The sequence below is a fragment of the Salvia hispanica genome, chromosome 4 (assembly GCF_029641045.1).
Source record: "Salvia hispanica isolate PSC_SH4W2 chromosome 4, Shi_PSC_v1, whole genome shotgun sequence".
NCBI lineage: Eukaryota > Viridiplantae > Streptophyta > Magnoliopsida > Lamiales > Lamiaceae > Salvia > Salvia hispanica.
In genome coordinates this window covers 50,579,162-50,599,367 of record NC_142695.1, presented here as the reverse complement: position 1 = coordinate 50,599,367, position 20,206 = coordinate 50,579,162, and the positions used below count along the sequence as shown (strand labels likewise).

General features: G+C 36.8%; 3 protein-coding genes across 7 annotated transcripts; 2 read left to right on the top strand and 1 right to left on the bottom strand.

The window, feature by feature from the left end:
- The first annotated feature begins 1,844 nt into the window (after positions 1-1,844).
- On the top strand, positions 1,845-7,987 carry LOC125192456 (Mitochondrial inner membrane translocase complex, subunit Tim44-related protein). Its single transcript, XM_048090034.2, has 11 exons — positions 1,845-1,988; positions 2,083-2,175; positions 2,363-2,470; positions 2,884-2,966; positions 4,105-4,156; positions 4,813-4,905; positions 4,998-5,066; positions 5,212-5,307; positions 5,851-5,919; positions 7,261-7,317; positions 7,529-7,987. The coding sequence occupies exons 1-11, from the start codon at positions 1,968-1,970 to the stop codon at positions 7,613-7,615; spliced, it is 828 nt and encodes a 275-aa protein (XP_047945991.1). The 5' UTR covers positions 1,845-1,967; the 3' UTR covers positions 7,616-7,987.
- A 1,285-nt stretch (positions 7,988-9,272) lies between these two features.
- Positions 9,273-15,745, top strand: LOC125193760 (flowering locus K homology domain-like). 3 transcript variants are annotated; one of them, XM_089056296.1, is made up of 7 exons: positions 9,273-9,397; positions 10,667-11,185; positions 13,452-13,704; positions 14,404-14,552; positions 14,642-14,923; positions 15,050-15,244; positions 15,357-15,745. In XM_089056296.1, exons 2-7 carry the CDS (start codon positions 10,670-10,672, stop codon positions 15,543-15,545), a joined length of 1,584 nt encoding a protein of 527 aa, XP_088912422.1. In that variant the 5' UTR covers positions 9,273-9,397; positions 10,667-10,669; the 3' UTR covers positions 15,546-15,745. The 3 variants fall into 3 exon arrangements, with proteins under 3 accessions (XP_088912422.1, XP_047947588.2, XP_088912421.1); XM_048091631.2 differs by lacking the exon at positions 9,273-9,397 and adding an exon at positions 9,441-9,618; XM_089056295.1 differs by lacking the exon at positions 9,273-9,397 and having other exon boundaries at positions 9,441-11,185.
- A 526-nt stretch (positions 15,746-16,271) lies between these two features.
- On the bottom strand, positions 16,272-19,732 carry LOC125195834 (uncharacterized). 3 transcript variants are annotated; one of them, XM_048094089.2, is made up of 3 exons: positions 19,446-19,732; positions 16,906-19,141; positions 16,272-16,567 (listed from the first exon to the last, which is right to left on the bottom strand). In XM_048094089.2, exon 2 carries the CDS (start codon positions 19,111-19,113, stop codon positions 16,906-16,908), a length of 2,208 nt encoding a protein of 735 aa, XP_047950046.1. In that variant the 5' UTR covers positions 19,114-19,141; positions 19,446-19,732; the 3' UTR covers positions 16,272-16,567. The 3 variants fall into 3 exon arrangements, with proteins under 3 accessions (XP_047950046.1, XP_047950047.1, XP_047950048.1); XM_048094090.2 differs by having other exon boundaries at positions 16,906-19,126; XM_048094091.2 differs by having other exon boundaries at positions 16,272-16,562; positions 19,446-19,731.
- Between the last annotated feature and the right edge of the window lie 474 nt (positions 19,733-20,206).

The window sequence follows — 20,206 nt, the reverse complement described above, 5'->3', positions numbered from 1 at the left end:
TCCGGCCGGGTGTCGATGCTGGCTGGTCGAAGAAGCAGCGACTGAATTATGCCGGTGATTACAGAGGCAGCAGCGGCGGTTCGCACGACCTCCCCGAGGATGTTCCAGAGGAGCCGTCCCCTCCATTCTTCGTCGCCGCACTCGCCCGAATGGTCAGAGGAGGGCGCAACGGGCAGCGAGGGGAGTCGCCCAGTGGTCCCATGAGGTCCAGTCGGCATCCCTCCCCGTTGGCAAGTCGGAGCCGAGCTCGCCTTCTACGCGCATCAACAAACGCGCAAACAGATGCACAAGATCTTGGCCGAATGGAGGGAGACAACTGACCCGTGGAGAAGAGGTTTCTTCACTCAATGCTCGAGAGTATGCGGGTCGATTTGGATACCTTCGCAGCACAGTTGGGGGGATCAGACGCAGGCTCAGATGCCGGGGGTGCAGCCGGTGGTGGCGGGGATGGCGGCGACGGCGACGATGAGTAGAGTGGGTCGGGGGCTCGTGTGTGGAAGCCCGAATTTTTTGTTATTATGTATTTTTTTTAATTTTTAGTTAATGTACTTTTTTTTATTTAAATAAAATTAACGAATTTTCCCGTATATGTGTCGTAAATTTAATTCCGTATTTTGTGTTTAATTCCGTAAATTTAGTTGTTTTTTTAATAGTGCTGATGATGTGGCTAGCCTATTGCTTGTCCAGTTGTTTGTCCTAATAATGTGGCAAGGGGAATTTTAGTGCTGAATGATGTGGCAGGAGGAGAAATAGGCTAGCCTATTTACCATTGTGGATGCTCTAAATGGTAAGTAGGCTCCAAATTCCTTCAAATTATTTCACTCACATTTTATTCTAAAACTACTCCCTCCGTTCTACAATAAGAGTCCTATTTTGCCATTTCGTCCGTTCCACAATAAGAGTCCTGTTTTGCTTTTACCATCAATAATAAGTAGGCCGCATTCCACCAATTATTTCACTCAAATTTTGTTATATAACTAATATATATTCATACAAATGAGACTCATATTCCACTAACTTATTCAAATCACTTCTCTTTAAAACTCATGCTATAATAGTAAATAAAACTCCTATTCCAAAACAGAGGAAGTAATATAGGGGAGTGATCAATTGCTAACTTATCATTTAATTGCTAACTACAACTAATTTAAGGCCATATGATTTTAGAAAACGTGTGGTCTACAATTTGCCACGTGTAATTTTCGTTTTTATTAATAAAATCAAAAAAGATAAAAAAAAACGCCAAATTAGGGTTTTAGATAAAAATGTCAATATAGTGTTTCGGAAATATCAACACAATGCTTTGAGAATGTCACCACGATGCTTTAAGAATGTTAACCCATTGCTTATATTGACATTCTACATGTATTATATTGACATATTTTATATAGTATGTTGACATTTCTGCTTTACGAAAAAATTGAAAAATTTTCAATTTTTTTTTCAAATTTTGACGTCGGAACATATGCATATATGATATCGTTGGAATCCTTATAAAATTATCTTTAATTTGATATATGTTATATGAATTTAAAGTTTTGGGATTTCTTTTAAAAGTTAGTTATAAAACATGTAGTTAATTGATATTAATACCCCTATTGATATTTTATAGAATTAATCCTATGACTTTATTAACGTTTCTTGTTGATCGTATTAATATTTTTGATTGATGATCTAGACCCTTAATTTGAATATCTAATGGCTATTATTTAGTTGTAGTTAGCAATTAGGTATTGAGTTAGTAATATAACACTCCCCAGTAATATAAATATAAATAAGTCCTACGTTACACTAATTTATTCAACTTATCTAACTTAATTCATAAATTCCGCATTTCAAATTCATGAAAATTAGATTTAGACAAAATTTTACTTGAGTATTTTTATTTTATTTTAGACGATCTCAAATGTTGTGAAAATAAGCCATCTTCAATTCTGCAAAACCCTGGCAAAACCTCAACCTCTTCAATGGCGAGATCTCTAGCGCAGGTACTCTCTCTGTCTCTCGATTGCGGTTCTTCTATTTTGTTCTTGCTACAATTATAATTATATTTTGATTGCTTGAACTTTTTTTTGGTTCCAGTCATGGCGCCGTATTCTGACACATCAGACGCCGTCGCGGTGGTGCTTCGAGCAATCGTCGGAGCCTTCTCATTTTCTGCTGAAATCACTATCAGTGCGTTAAATCAATTCCATGAGCTTCCTGTCAATTTCCTCCAAACTGTGTTTTACATTCTGTTTGGATTTGTTTAGTTGTAAAGATCCTAACAATAAGCTAAGATCGACCTTGTTATTAATTGCCTCATCATCCTCTTTTTGTGTATCAATTATTTCTTTGTATAACTTTCATTTTGCTGTCTTAGGAGGTCAAGTCACCAGGCATCAGCTGTCTCAGGTTCTTTAGTGCACAAGCAGCAGAAACTACTCCTCCAAGCAGTCCTGCAAGAACTCCGGTTCAATCTAGAAAATCGGTATGGTATTATTTTTGGAGATTTGGTTTAGCTTGTGCATGAGATTTATGGTAGGATGGATATTGATAAGAGAGAACATTTCATTATGGAGGTCTTGAAGAATTGACATGCATATCTCTCAAAAGTAAATTGAACTTGCAAAAATGTACTGGTTTCGACAAATTGATTAGTAGTGCGTGAGTGGAGTAAGGATCCTACTTTAAATGTGTGGCGAAATGTTATTATCGGACGTGGGGAGTATATGGTACACTTCATACAATTTTCGCTTCCTGAATTCGTCAAGTGTGTTTAGCTTTATCCTTTTGATTTATGAGTACGGATGGTCATCTATAATTCTATATCCATAGCTTTTCAGCCTGAAGCATCTGTTACATAGTATAACCTTTGCATTTTTAAAATTTTATTCATTGCAGGCGGCTGTTAAATTATCAATTACAAGCCCTGGAGTTGTAGGCGACCCATATACACCAAGTGAGCCAATCTCATTTTGGCGTAGGTGAGAAGTAGTAGAATAGATAATTGACACATGAAACCATATTGATGATTACAATGTTCTAAAATCGGGTGTCATGCGATAATCATCTAGTAGAAGATAATAATGGAAAATTTGATTTGATGTTTTAAGATCATACTTCTGTATAACTCAAGAAACGCGCGGGGGGGGGGGGGGGGGGGGGGGTCGTGTCATGTGTACTATAGAATCTTTTTTGACTATCGATCTATTGGAACATTCCTTTCTTTTTATTTATTTGTATTATGTTGTTGTCAAATGATACTTCTGTGTATAATAAGAAGAGATAGAAGAAAGTTGCTATCAGAATTTAGAGAGCCAACCCATTATCATTTATTAATTGATTGACTTTAGTGTAGTATTTGCTCTGGAACTGTCTACAATCCTACATGGCTCAGTAAAATATGAGAAATGTAATTAAGGCATATAGTATGTTGACTGGATTTCATTGAAATGAGGGAGACAGTAGTTATTTTGATGTTGGTACATCTGCTGTTTAAATTTACCATGCTTTCTCTAGGTTAAGCTAGTTATTATCCATCCTTTTGTCCTATGATATTATTAGAGAAGTTTAAATTGCAGTTTATACCATGCTTCCTTTGGTTTGCTTTCTTAAGTTTGGTCCTTGTTTTCATGTTCCCATGGAAGTGCAGTTTATTGAATCTAAATATTTCTATTTTCTTTAAACCCGTGCTTCTTTTCTTATTAACATTTATATGGCAGAGCATGTTGATATATATTTGAGATAAAGGATACTAACATAATAAAGTCCTCATGTAAATTATGGATGTCCTGTTTCTTGATCATAACCTTCCTTTTGTGATGTATCCCCTGCCACCCTCCACCATGTCATTTTCCTTTCCTATTTCTCTTCTCCTCTATTCTTTCTTCCTTCCTTTTCATACATAGGGCCAGAGATTGGTGATAACAGCAACTTAATTTCAGTAAATGCATGCATCTTCAGTTCGACCTGCATTTGCATAAGATTGCATCTCTCAATAATGCTCTTGATTCTTGACATGGTTGCTTGTCACTGACTTTTGAATGTCCATGACATTGCTTCTTCTATTGGGACTCAATGACCTTTAATCTTGTCACCACTAACTTATTAAGTTGTTTCCAGATGCTTTACTAGATCGGGTCGGAAAAGGACAAAAGAAGAATTTATGTCACAGGTACTTAAGTGGACATCTCTGTTTCTTCTAATGGACTATTGGACCAAAAGAAGTTAATTGTTGCTGCTGTACAGCTTTGGATATAAATCACCGATCTTCATATTTGTTAAACCTGAAACCTTAGGTAGTCCTTGGGTAGAAATTTTGTACTCTTGAAACAAAAATTACACTTGGGGACTGGGGTTTCTTTATCTTTCCTCCTAGAATCATATCCATTTCACCAAGGTCATCCATTTCAACATCGTAATCACCAACCTGGGAAAACTGCTTGGCCACCACATAGAATCATATAGAATGACACCATCAAATGTTCATAAAATCAAATATAATCGTTCTCACAAACAACAACCGGGAAAGATGTAAAGATCCGCTTCAAGAAAATATAAAGTATTATGGAGCTTCCATACCAATTCATGTTGATGCTGTAAGCCTGTAACAATTTAATACCAAACTGTGAATATCATTTCCCAAGCAGTCTTCTTGAAATCTTGAAAATCATGAAGGGCTCTCTTTTTTCTTGTTGAAATTAAACCCAGAGCTGGAAAATGGAACACGTAATTTCATCTCCTCATTTATTACTGTTGTCAAGTTCTACTATTTAAGGCCCTTATCAAATTCGTTGATTGAATTGTTGGTGCTTTTGATTTTTTGTGCAGCTAAAAAGTATGTACGCAATTGCACAAGTGAGGAAGAAATATGGGTATTCTAAAAAGAAGTTCTATGAAGAATCTGTTTATTTATACCAAGAGGTCCAATCTTGTCATTTTGGTTCTAGGTTGCAACAATGGTTCATGCGTATTTTCTTTGTTTTGTTTCTCACTTGTGCTCCTTATCTTTTCAGATAAATACCCTAATGGCCAATGGAGACAAAAAATCATTTAGGAAATTTGTTACAGAGCACATGTATTCTGTATGCTTTACCTGCCTTATTCTAAATATGCTGTGCACTGTGCAGTAGTTGTAGTTTAGCTGGGTGCAGCCTCTGTGCTTCTGCAGTGCTCATTTTTAATAAAAAAAAATTCCAGTTTTACCTTCTAATCCAGTTTTTATGACAGACCCTCAAGAATGAAATCAAACACAGAGACTGGGTTCACGTTCACTGGGAACTGATCATGCCAATCGTTAAAATAAGAACTCTTCAAGCCCGTCTGGTATTTCTTAGTAATGATTTAAGATGAGCTTTTTGTATATGTAGCCTTCTTAAAATATAAGTTATGGGAAGATGCTCTGAAGTTCCAAACTTGTTGATCTAGAATATATGATATATCAATGCATTTTCATTGTGCGGGGACTAAAACTCTGCTATCCCTCATTTCTATTTGTTTTTTGCCTTCATTATTCTTTGCTTCTCTGTGTGTGTTGGGGATGGGATGAAGGATGTGCAATTTAATTTTTTCAAGGTGACAATTATGCATTTGGATGAGTAGATTGAACCTTTCTATTTTTAATTGTCCGTGAGTGTAGGGGAGAGCAAGACTGGTTCTCTTTTAATGGAAGCAAAAGTGATTGAAGTATTGTTAGTGGAAAATTGGGGCCCACTTCATTAGAAAGAAAAACTTACTAAAAATGGAAGTGGACTATTTTTTGGTGATGGATGGAGTAAAACTCAGTTTAACTGCATCAATTAATTTATAACTACATTTAAAATAGCACATCCCTCATATTTCATAAATTAAGAATTGTTACTTTTGCAGATTGGTACAGATAAAAACGATGTCATGAAATCTTTTGCACAAATTACGATCGAGATTTTCAGCAAACAGGTAATTTGAAAGTTAAGTTTCCTGATTCTTTGTAGCTTGGTTATTGGTGCTTATACAAATTTCATCCCATATATAACCAAATATACAACGGGATATATATTCCTACTGATGATTGAGTATAACTCCAAGCTTGTTCTGTACACTTATGATGTAATTGATTCCAAGTGCTTAATATTCATCTGCAAGGTTGGTACAGAAGTTTGAATTTTTGAATGCCCACTTCTAGTAGCTGGAGTAATTTATTCCATTCTTTCTAAATAAAGTTTAATGTTAATATTGATTAGAAATTACTGGATCATTGGACAGCTTGTACTTGCAGTGGACAAGACTAGCAACACCACATCAGCTCGGCAGCTCCCCAAAACCACTATAGGGTCCTTCCTTGTAGTTCTAGGGTGTATGCCTGATCCAATAAGTTCTTGCAAACAACTTACAAAATGTTTAAGAGCTTATAAACAACTTACAAGTATTAGGTCTCCATTTACAATAGAAATATTTAATTGGTTCTCAAAATAAGATATTACTCCCTCTGTCCCGGCTAAGATTATACGTTTCTTAGCGACACGAGATTTTAGGATTTGTTGGTTAATGTGTTTATTTGGAGAAAGAAAAGGAGAGGTAAGTATTAAATGAAGAGGGAAAGAGAGTTGAACATTTTAATTAGAGAGAGAGAAAACATGTCATCTTATTTGGGACAAACTTAAAAGTAAAGTGTATCATCTTAGCTGAGATGGAGGGAGTAAGAGATTATAAAGCTTATAAGATCCTGATACCCTTTTGGAAAAATGATCTTATTTCAGAAAATTGGATTGTAAATAAACTTGATCACTACTGACATCTTGTAAGCTCAATCATCTCAATGCTCCACCAACTTATTATGAAAAAGAATTAACATCAGATGAATAAGCATAGGTAACAACCCTCTTTATCTTTATAATGTTAATGTGGATTCCATAATTCCAAGCTCGATACATGTCTTTATTAGGAAACAAGATAAAGGGTAGCTGATGCCAATAGTCGATGGTATCTTGGGTGAAATATATCTAAGTTCCTGAATTGGTATCCCGTAGTTTTCCTATTTTGAAAACTGTTTACTTTGAACCCTCAATCTATATACTCATTTCTTCTTGTTATTCTGATAATGGCTTTTGTTCCCTTTTACTTTAACTGGCTACAAAATAATGGCCTATCTTGTAGAAGATTACTAAAAATATTTCCAAGTGGTTACTGGCTTAATAGGTTCAAGTCTTTCTATCAATTTGCAGGCTCTTATTTGTATTATGTAGATGGTTGTATTATGTTCGATCATGTTTATACTGTGTTTGCTTAAAATCTTTGCAGAAGTTTGAGGCATACGACTCAAATGGAGCTGTTGTTTCTGGTGATAAAGACAAGGAGGTATGTAACTAAGGTGGATCTAGCCCTCATACGATATAGTAACTTCTGTGATTAGATCTTGCTATTCAAAACTCTTTGCGCAAGTTACTGCAAAAGGCAAATATCCACCATTCTGACTCACGACTAACGTTCTTGCTTTGAGTGATGTCCTTTTCATTACCAAACATATTTGTATGCCTGATGTGTACCGCTGCTATGTTTGTCACTCCAGATTCTTGTACGTGATATATGGGTCTTGGAGAGATCTCTCTTCCATCAAGGATCCTACTGGCGTCTTTGTGGAAGAATCAAGGTGTAATTGTCTGTCCTCTCACAGCAGACCTGCTTCTCAATTTTGTCAATAAGCAAGGATCCCATTTTCTCGAGTTCCCCATGGAAGCACCTTCCTCACAGTAACATTCTTTACAAAATATTTGAGACAGGCAACCTGCATCTTTTCTTTTTAAGGGTAGTAGACCGTGCATTGGTGATCTGAGAATACTTGGGATTCTTTCAAGCATCGATCTCTTTAATACTGATTTTCTGGAATGTGATCTAATAGATTCTTCGCTGTCTGTTTTAACTTACTATTTTACACAAGTCGATTCCATAGATTGCTTGATGTGGCTGTTGTAATCCATAGTCATATAAATATTTATTTATGAAGTATTTATTTATTGTTTTTTCCATAGCTCCCTCCGTCCCATAGAAATAGGCCATATTTCCTTTTTCGTCCGTCCCATAGAAATAGTCCATATCCATTTATGGTAACCTTTTTCTTTCTTTTCTTTTACTTTATCATTTATGGTTCCACCATCCACTACACAATTTCAATTACTTTTTCTCTTCTCTTATTTTACCAATTACACATTAAAACCCGTGTCAACTCTAAAGGACCTATTTCTATGGGACGGAGGGAGTACTTTGGAATTTTATCATTTGTATGAAAGCAATGACATGATCTTGTTATCTCTCTGTTTATATTGTTGTCGTTGGGTCTGTGTTGGGATAAAATTGAGCAGGCGATAGTATATACCAATGATCAGAAGAGAAGTTTTTTTTTAGCTATTCCATATTTAGCCCAGCTACTTCTTTCACTGCTTTCGCATAAGCTCCACTCGATTCGGTTGCTTCGTTGCCCTTGTCCATGCTTGCAACTCCATCTTTGATTTGATCTCATGCTTAACTATGGGCTGTGTTTTCTAGGTAAATTTTTGGTTTTGTCGTTGCAGGATAGAACAGTCGGAACTAGATAAGTAGAATGTTATATACACCAGTTTTCTTGAACAGAAGATTCAACTGATGTAAGAGTAGGGATGGCATATATTAATCATATACATGAAGAGTAGTTTTATTTTTGAGATTATAGCTGGTTACATATCAACGTCAGTAATGTTTTGATGTTTAGGAATTTTTTGCACGAGTTTTGGTGAAATTATTAATCCAATCACTATTTAAAAAACCGGATCAGTTGGTTCGGCCGCGATTTGGATATATTTGAATTTGAATTCCTTTTTAAATGCCCTTTCTTAATTTTTTAAATTATTGGTTTATATGTATATTTGTCCTTCCTAAGTCATTTGTTAGCACTATCAATGTACTTAATTTATAGCACTAACTGCTAACGAATGAGAATTTATGTCCATGTTTAATCATGGGTCATGACATTTTAAATTCCGACTTATTAATTGAAGGAGAATTATTTTACTTTTAGGATTCAAAAGAAGTCTAGTTCTGTTAGTTTAATTTCAGCATCCAATTTGTGATTTATACTACTTTATATTCCAGTTTAACAAAAATACGGTGAGATTTCATAAAAATATATATTTAAAGGAAGAGTACACATTCCTAAGTTCCTTCATGTACTTAAAAACTTTTTGGATACGACAATAAATTTTAGTCGGATTATTTAATCAAATTTCCATAATACTCTTAATACTAAATAATCATGTCCTCTATTTTGAACAGTTTATTAAATTTATTTAGAGAGTGTTCTGAATTATGAAAATTTGGTACTAGTATATGACTATAAAATAAGTCTAAAATTTGTTAAAGTTAAAACCCTACATTTCGGGCTCTGCTCTATCTCGCTCTCATCCATGTGAGTTTATCCCCAAATATTTCTGCGCCCCAGATAAGTTTCTTGATTGATAATTTGAATAGGAAAAGTTTGATTTCCATTGCTTCTTCAATTCAACTTCTTGTTATCCTTTTCTTGTCAATATTGTGTTTCAGTGAGTTGGTTCCGAATTTGATTTTTTTTGTATCTTCAGCGTTTTGTTGAATGGGTATTTGAGGGCGCACCGAATTATGATTAAAATGGTAGTGTGTTGATTACGAGTTTTGCTTGATTAGATGAGCTGAGAAATTAGTTGAAGACCTCTTTCGAGAAGCTATAGCCTATTTTAACCGTCTTTTTTTCTTTTGAGCTGATAATTTCTTCAAAGGGCTATTGAAAAGATGCTTCTCTATTGTTTCATGTTGTTCGTGTTTATGGATATTATATATTATGCTTTTAGTGAAGCTGAATTTTACTACCTGAGTGCACCAGCAGCTCAGGTTCAATCTGTTGTGAAATTTTATAATTCTATTCTGAAGAAATTTGTAAAGATCCTGGTTTAAGACTAGAAGTTGTGTGGTTTCCTTTTCTATATCCTTTCTCCCTTTAGCTAGGACTTATCACAAGATAATTCTTTGAAGGTTTCCCAACTAGGAGTATTGTTTAATGGTTGCTCAAAAGTTTTGGAAATGGAGGTTCAAACTGTTATAACTGGATAATAACTAGATTGCTTAAGCATAAAATATTGGGTATATAACCCTCGCCCTTTTGTTCCCTAGTTTGTAGGCCTCTTTGTATATGGCTTCCTGTATAAGTGATATATGTGTTGCTGCAATCAATGGTGAAATAATGAGGGTTACTTAACTGAGTATTAGTGTATTACAAGAGTTGGTTCAGGAAAAGATGAAAAATTAGGTGCAGATCTCTCCCCCCCCCCCCCTTGGTGTACTTCTTAATAATATAAATTTTATTTCATTTTCATCAAGGGGAGAATAGATAGGGATCCCTAAAAATACTTGTGGAATAAATAAAATATGTGAAGAAAATAAAGAAGAAAGTTCAGTCAGACTCCCCTAGTTTAGTAAATCACCATATTGCTATAAATTATGGTAATCTAAGAATTAAGTAGTATACTAGTCATTGTTTATTCGTCCCCTTTAAATGTTTGTGAACCATTTATAGACTCTTCAAAATTTGTACCTTGCATACCTAGACATACTTGAAACTGATTGGATAGTTTTACTGATCATGTTTTGTAAAATATACGTACTATATGTAGTTGTTCATTGTTGTGTATTCATTTCAATGCAGATCATGGCTGAACTTGATCAGAACCATGAAGTTGAACAAGGTCATGAACAAGAATATGAACCTGAACAACTTGTGCATGAACCTGAAAACGAAATCGAACCTCAAAACGAAGTCGGACCTGAAAATGAAGTGGAGCATGAAAATGAAGTGGAACATGAAAATGAAGCGGAACATGTAAATGAAGTGGAACATGGAAATGAAGTAGAACATGGAAATGATTTAGAACGTGAAATTGTAGTAGAACGTGTGCATGAAATTGAAAAAGAAACTGAGCCAAAAGATGTGGTTATAGAGAACACTCAGGTTGATGCAAAACAGGACCATGCAGATGAATCAGTTGTTGGAGGTGGTGAAAGATGGCCTGGTTGGCCTGGAGAGAGTATTTTCCGGATGCTGGTACCTGCTCAGAAGGTCGGTACTATAATTGGGCGGAAAGGAGAGTATATAAAGAAAACATGTGAAGAGACAAAAGCTCGGATAAAGATTCTTGATGGTCCTCCAGGAACAAGAGAAAGAGCTGTAAGCAAATTTCTTATTTGATTTATGATCTCGGTATCATATATTTATGTTGAAGTTAGTTGAATGGATGTGATCTAACAACCAAGTATGTGTTTTGATGTCATATTTTGGAAATATCTCAGTAAGTTTAATGCTTAAGTAAGTTTATAGGAGCATTCTTGTATGCCTCTTGTTCACTTTGTCCATTTGTTGGTTCTCGGTTTCTATTCCATTTCACATATATTGTTAAAATGTTTTTTGGCTATTAATGTAAATTATGCTTGTGCTGCATACCTATGGACAGTGTATATGATCATCATGCAATGTATGCAGTATTAGTATTACTATGCATATAAGATTTAGAGTACCTACTCCAAACTGAGCTCCTTTATCTTGATACTCAAGGCTCAGATTTTGGCCTCCAAGATCCTTGTCAAAAAATTTAAACAAGCATGATCCCCTCCCACCCCCAAGATCCATATCTTGATATATTTTCTGCCCGCTTGAATGATTTACCTGATTATTCTCATATATAACTCTGTTAGAAAGATTAAAAGGTCACTTTCCCAAAAAGGATTCTCCAGGTTCTGAAAAAAAGAGAATATTTTCAAGAGATGCTTATACTTCTCACTTGACTTAAACTGGTGGTATCCAAGTATCAATAAAGTGAGGATGCCTTTAGGAAACTAACCACCCTGCAATGTGCAATTCAATCTATTAAAAGCTTAACTGCTGCTAACTGTGAATATTTCGTAGGTGATATATAATATATATACCATTTAATTATTAATCCTCTTATTTGGGTATAGAATTTATAATACAATTCATAATTTGAGGTATTTATTAAGTTAACAAAGATGGCCTACCAAGATATGAAGGAAAGCAGTTTCAAAGTGATATACGTGTAATAAATCAAACCTAATAATAGGATCGTTGAGAGATATTGATTGAAAGAACCCTGATGCTAGGAAGGGGAAGATCATTACAATAATAAGTTATAACATTTCCTCTCCCACTTTTTGTTGATTTTGGGACCTGGTGATTTAGTTCCTTGATGAGATTATCTATCTTGGCATATGTGGTAGGGATTGCCCAGATGTATGCTACCATATGATTGTGTTCTTGTTATAAGTCAGCCAATTTATAGGAAACAGTGTTCCTCATGATTGGCTAGTTATACACGCCACTAAGATTGGATGCAAACGTCACCAGCCATTGGTTAAAAAACTTAAAATAGCCTAGATAATAATGTACTAGTTGTATAAGTTACTAAAAAAAGCTTTATGAATATATTTTGTGAAGTTCCAGCCTTAACATGTGAAGATATCATACTGCTTCCTATTAAGAGTACATGTACTAGTGTCATATTTTGTTCCTGCTGAACAGGGGCATGAATTATTAATTGAAGAATATAGTTAGAGACCGGGGGACAGAATGTCCTGATTTCCAAAACTTAACCTAAATGGATTATCTGAGTACTGATTCACTAAGGATTGGCTTGTTGGAGAGCTTTGCTGCCTAAGCCAACCACTTGATGGAGTATAAACCTCTGGTGTTGGGAATAATTTCAAAGGTATCTTCTGTTCCGAGAAAATAAGTCAAGTGATGGCCGGTTCACCTCCCGGATAGGTAAGCAGTCAAGTGTTGAAGGAAACGCTATGAGCTAGCATTTTGATCATATCAACTCTTGTAAGTCTGTTACTTTCAAGAATAGAAGGTTCAAGAAATCAATTCTGAATATTTCCACCTAATATATCAGAGGACAAAGAACTGTTGAATGGTGAAAGATGTTACTTTCAAGAATAGAAGGTTCAAGAAATGAATTCGGAATATGTACACCTAAAATATCAACGGGCAAAGAACTATTGAATGGTGAAAGATATTTTGGATAGATGAAAAATGGGGTGAGAGAATATGCTCCATGAAAATCAATCAAGTTGTATGTCAGAAATCTTATGATTGCATACCTCCGTAACCTGAAACTTGATGAACTTTTTACCAATGAATTTCTAACTATGTTGCCAATATCAACTAGTGGAAGAACTTATCTCCTATCCCATCCAATGACTTAAGGAGGATAGATCATGGCAGCTAAATAGATTTAATGAGAAGACTAATATTTTTACATTATTGGAGTAATAAGTTTTTTTATTGGACATACAAATGTTATCTAAACTAGGTATCATTTGACCGCTTTACAAATAAGAGTAATATTAAGTAATCTTGAGTTTATTGTTTTAGATTTTAGTACTTGAGGGATGTTGTTGATTTGCAATTTTCTGGTTAGGTAATGGTATCTGCCAAGGAAGAGCCTGATGCTGCCCTTCCTCCTGCCATAGATGGTCTGCTCCGGGTTCTTAGACGTGTTGTGGATGGACTGGAGAATGATTCCTCTGAACAACCATCAGCCTCGGGAGGAAAGGTCTCAACAAAACTGCTCGTACCAGCCCCTCAAGCAGGAAGTTTGATTGGGAAACAAGGTGCAACTGTCAAATCCATTCAAGAAGAGTCTAATTGCATAGTTAGAGTTCTTGGATCAGGTTAGTCTTCTTTCTGACTCTATAACCCATCTATTTAGGGAGTTGAACTTGATCCGTAGCTCTTTGGTTCTGCTGATTATATATCTTTTTTTGTGAGCAAGTGCCAAGTTGGTCTCTTCGTAAGAAGTTTCCCAGCCATGTTTCTCAGTTTGCTACTTGTCGAGTCCGGTTGCAAATTTTTTCTTTTTCGGCTATGTGCTTGGAGTTTTTGTATCTTCATGAATTTAGAAAGAGTCAGATCGATCATGTATATTTTGTTTACTTTTATCTGATTATCTACTCTTGAATTGAAAAACTATGAAGTCGGTCTTTCTGTAGTTCTTATCTTCAGTGCATCGTTGCTTACTTTGTTGTGCTTGAGCTCTCTCTATGTGCTTTATAAAATCTTCTGGTTGTTTAGATAAATATCGTAAAATGAGTATATCTGTTAGCTACTATGTACATTTTTCTGTTCTAGACTATCAGCTCTTGGCGTTGAATGTAAATTAAATTGTAGCAATAGTTGTCTCCTGGAGAGAATACTATTGCAGATGGCGCGGGATAGCTACTTGTTTTTTTTTTGTTACCAGATATGCATAAATATGAACATAAATGTTCGAAATTTTTGAACTGTGTCTTCATGCCATATGTTAAGCTGTTATTGTGAGTTCCAATATGTAAAGTGCCTCATCCATTCGATTGTTGGTTTATTATTTCCAGAAGACCTACCGATTTTTGCACTTCAAGATGATAGAGTAGTAGAGGTGGTAGGAGAGCCTGCAGGAACACAAAAAGCTATTGAATTAATTGCTTCCCATTTGAGGAAATTTTTAGTTGATCGAAGCATAATATCAATAATCGAAATGCAGGTAAGGTTTCTTTGCTTGCAAGTACATTGGGTTGGATCTTGTTCAATTGATTTTCTTTTTTCTTAGCGCTTATGTATTTCTGTGGTCAGATGCAATCTCCCAATCCGCAGATGGATCACATGCCTCCTCCGCAGCACTGGGCTCCGCCTCCCCAATCTTATCCTCAACATGGACATGGAGGTCCTGGTCCTGGATATGGAACCACCCCTCATTTTAGGCCTCCGCAGCAGTTTGACAATTATTATCCCCCTACTGAAATGCCACGTCAAACAGAAAAACCACCTCATCAAGGTATATCTGCCTATGGTAGAGAAGCTCCAGGACAAATGCATCCATCATCTACTCAGGCAGCTCCATCTGTAATCACTCAGGTTAAACAAATGCTTGTTTGTAACTCCTGTTCCATCTAATTTGTGATTCTGATTGAGGAATCTATAGAAACTTTGGAGTTCAGCTAGACCTAGTTATCACAGCTTGCTGTAAATGGGGGTTTTCAGGTGACCCAGCAAATGCAGATTCCTCTCTCTTATGCTGATGCTGTAATCGGTACACAAGGTGCCAGTATAAGTTACATCCGGCGGGTCAGTGGTGCTACCGTCGCCATTCAAGAAACAAGGGGTCTTCCAGGGGAGATGACAGTCGAGATTAGTGGCACTGCTTCTCAAGTCCAAACTGCTCAGCAACTGATTCAGGTAACTGTGCAGCACGCTCGTCTAGCGATTGATTTTACCTATAAACCTTCGTTTTATTTTTATCCCAACAATCTTTTTAAACTCCTGCAATAACGGAACTTGTTTCTGGCAGAATTTCATGGCCGAAGCTGCTGGTGCGGCTCAAACGCAACACGCTCCATCAGCAGAGCAGCACGCGTACAACTCTTATGGCGGGCATACCGCCTCGCTATACGCATCAAATGCTGCTTCAAATCCTCCCAGCCACGGCGGGCAATCAGGCGGGTACGGCCCAGTTTATGGCAACAACTACGGCTACTGAGTTGCAGAAGCTCATATTTTTACCATGTTGTAAGAGAAATTAGGAAAGATGAGGTGGCAATAGGGACAGGACCTAACTGTATTGGCTTCTCATTATCTAGCAACTCTTTGACGGCATTCTGTTACATGTCTTGCTATTGTTTCAGGCAATATCGCATGGATCATAAATTTCTTGCTCTAATTTAACATATTCATAAATCACCCAAGTTGATTTTTAATTTATTTCTTTTTTCTTTTAATTGGGTGGTGAAAACGAATTTTGGTCGCTCACCTATATGCAGATGAAAATTTAACTTTACTAGTCTTCTAGTCGGACCAATATTATCATAACGTGAACAAATTCGGGTTTTTAATTAAAAATTCTATCTTCAAAACACACTTCTCAAATGGTGAGAGAGGCAAATGTGTGTAATTTGGCTGTCCCAACAAACAAGAGACAAAGGACAGAAATGGAAGAGAGATGCAATATAAGTATGAATTTTATGTATTAAAGTATTTCATTCGTTCCATAGTACTAGAGTCATTTTGCCATTTCATATGTTCCATTATATGAGAGTCTTTTCTTTTCTAGCAAAAGTCGGCACATTTCTTCTCTCTTATTTTACTCTCTCTTTATCTCCCATGACCTTTTTCATTTCTTACTTTATTCATTTAACACAATTTTTTTGAATCACGTGCCGAATAGAAACGTCTCCACTCTTATGGAACGGAGGGAGTAAAGAGATAATTTAGTAATACAAAATATTTTTATTTATTTATCCTAAACTTAACCACTAGATATCAGTCATAGAAAGGAATCAAACAAAAAATCACAATTACATTCCTTGTACATACCAAATGTTGGAATAAACCAAGGTTTGTGGTTCCATTTCATCGTACCAAGCATGTTCTAACTCCAAAGACGAACAAGAATCACTTGATCGAACAAAAGCAGTGTGGCTGTACGAAGTACGCACCTCAACACCTAGCTGATGCGTTGTGCCTAGGATCTTCACATATGATCAACCGTGGTTTAAATCTACACTGGAAAACACATTGACGATTACATTTCATATAAAACACTGCACCATATGTTAAACCTATCAAAAAAACAACTACTACAATTTGCTAGATCATTTCAAACCTATCAAGAAAAGAAGAAAAGAGGCTGTATTCTTCTATAAAACTGGGCTACTAGAAAGCGATCCAATAAATAGGACAAATTGTAAAACTACTAAATCTAATTATCAGGACAACAATCTTGCATCCCAACTTATAGTAATTCACGAATTCCTTAGTCTAAAAACAAGTCTAAGAAAAAATACTGCACGGATAAGAGCATATAGCTTAGCTTTATTGCATAGTACGGAATGGACACTCACTCATACTGGCGCTGCACACGTTGTCCTAAAGTGGCCTGTCTGGTTGCAGCGGCTACAATGTACAACTCTCTTTACTTGGCCACGATCCTCTGCTCTAACACGCTTCTTTCTCGGTCTCCCAGGAGGGCGGAGTGATTTAGGTGGATGAATAATCATTTCTACAGATTGACTGCCAGTCGGATCTCCTTCAGATAACTCCGTCCACAGTGTTTTATCTGGAATAGGATGTATAGTTTGTGAGTATGCCTTCCGATAGGTAGCAACAGTGAAGCAGCTCTCAGTAAATCGATGGACATTCTGTCTGCAAGAGAGAAGTGCAGCAACAGCATGCGCACAGGGTAGACCATACAGTTGCCATCCCCGACAGAGACAACAACGGTTTCGAATGTCAACAATGTTTGTCCCCTCGTGAGATATCACCTCAAATTCAGCTTCGTTAGCACGAAGAACCTGATAAGTGCGTGCACGCTCAAGAGCCTCTGCAACTCGCCTCTCTGCACTAGGCACAAGGATTGATGTCCACTGCATACTAGTCTCTCGGCGTTCATTAAACCAGGTCATTAGCTGCCTTCGGATGCATTCCATCATCTGGATTATCGGTAGACCTGAGGCTTCCAGGATCCAAGTATTTAAAGATTCCACTATGTTAGCTGTCAAATGTCCAAACCTTGTTCCCTCAAAATAAGCTGTAGCCCATAATCTAGAGGGAATCCTGCGAATCCAGTATGCTGCATCTTGAGAAATCTCTTCAATTTCTAGAATTTTGGCTTCAAATTCAATGACTGTAAGAGCATGGGCAGCATCCCACAAGAGGTTAACAAGCAGTGTATTGTTAAATTCTTTCCGGAAGCTTTCGCTCAAATGACGCATGCAAAACCCATGGAAAGCAGTGGGGAAATTGGCTTCTACTCCATCAGCAATGCCTTTTTGCCTATCTGACAGTATCGTAAGCCTTGGCATGTTTTCAGTATTCACCTCAAGAAGGCTATGGAGCTCAGAGAGAAACCACATCCAGTTATCATCATTCTCCTCATCAACAACACCAAAAGCCAAAGGGAAAAGGCCACCATCCCCATCAAATCCAGTAGCCAGAAGCAATGTACCAAGGTATTTACTCTTTAGAAATGTTCGATCCAGCCCAAGAAGTGGACGGCAAGCATTCAGGAAACCATATATGGATGCCTGAAATGAGATGAACAGGCGCTGGAAGCAGTTGTCCGTAGGATTTCCATAAACAGATGCAATACTTCCTGGGTTAGTCCGTTTAACTTGCTCACAGTACTGCGGGAGGAGACGATATCCTTCTTCAAAGGATCCGCGCATAGCGGCCATAATCCTTTCCTTTCCGCGCCAGGCTTGCTTGTAAGATAGAGTGATACCATGAACTCTATGGATTTCTTCCAATATCTCTTTTGGTTTGCAATTTGGGTTCTCTCTTAGACTTTGCTCCACGGAACTGGCAACCCACTGAACTGAGGCCTGCTGATGCCCCAAATGGGAAATTCCTCCACATGTATGGCTATCATTGATTGTCCTGATTGTGAAAGTGGGTACACCAGGAAGCTTTGCAGCATGAATGCGCCATGGGCATTCCTCGCTGGCACATCTGGCAGTAAAACGAGTTTTGTCTGACTTTATGGTCTGCATCTCAAAATGCAGGGCAATAGCACAGTCCCTCAACGCCCTGCGACAAGCTTTGACATCAGAAAATTCTTGCCCCACATGAAGTTCATAGCTCGGGCTTATAGCAAGGGTTCTCTGCTGCAGAATATGAGCGGGAGTAACTACTAGAGACTGGTGAAAATCCATATCATGCATAGAGTCCATGCCCATGTCATCGTGCTGAATCACTGTTAATTCCATATTCTCATCGAGTTCTTGGCTCTCAGAGACAGCCACCAATTCATTATGATCAGACATATCTAACTCACTACTACCTACAAGAAGATGCACATCTTGGATATCATGATCAGGCTTCTCCTCCATCTCCATTGACAAACCATTCTCTTGCTCATCATATTCATGATCAGCAACACCCTGATTGTCCTGACCCTGCCCCAACCTCGTGTCTTGCTCATGAGCCTGGCCCATCTCCAATCCATGGTTTTGAGCAATAACTAGGTTGTGATTGCGGTCTAGCACCACTGGCTGGATATGACCAAGAGCTGCACCGTTATTTTGCCCCAGAAGCACGTCGTGGTTCACCATTTTCTCCTTATCCCTGCAGGAATCACTTCTATCTATTGCATTAGACCACTGAGTTACATATCAAGCAATTTAAGATAAACAATACACAATTCAACAAATTTGAGCCATCAATCTAATGAATCCTTTACAAACTGAATACTTAAATAAATCCAATAGAACTGAATTTTGCATATCCTCTCAACCAAACAAATCAGTTCAATCAATAAAACACACACATAATCGCATCAAAAGAGGAACCTTTACAAAACAGAACTGCACCCACAAACAAACCACACACGAAACGAAAGAATCCTAATTCGCCAGCACGAGAGCAAATTGATCAAGTGACTCACCAGCGTGAAATTGAAGCAAAAATTGAAATCTCTATGATGAATCAAGTTGGAGTCGTTAACAAGCCCAGCTGCGGCAACACTCTGAGTGGAGAATCGTGAAATCCGAAAAAATGGATCGGGGATCAAAATTGGAATTGAAAGGACGGTTAATTGGTTGGAGAAAATTTGAAAGTGGCGGGGAAAAGAGAAGGGAGGAGGAGAAGGAGAGAATTGGGAAATCGGAGAAAAGAGAGAAGGGAGAAGCGAGGGCAGAAGAGGGCGATGAAAATGGTTCAGCGCTGTGAGAGATGGGTATTTAGGTCAAACCTTCTTGCCCTTTTGCCCTTCGCATTTTGTACTTTACCCTATTACCCCTTTTTATTTTATCATACTATCATTTTCATAATATAAATACACTATGTAACAAATAACTCACTAAATTTGGTAATCTAATTGCTAAAATATTGTCATCTAAAATTTTAAATATATTTTATTTTATCTATTATCTTTATCATTCTTTATACAGTATATGGTATTCACAATCTTTTTAAAATATCCAATGGATTTGTTTATCAGAATACATCTTGTTGTATCATTATACAATCATAATAAGATAGCAATTCATAAAACATCACATCGTGTATTATGAGTACTTATAACATTATTAATATATTGAGATATTGATAAAGTTTGATCTATATCAGTTGATTTGTTGATATTTATAATGCATAATGACGATGTAGATATTCATTTTTGGCGTGTTTGATAAGTTAGTAATACCA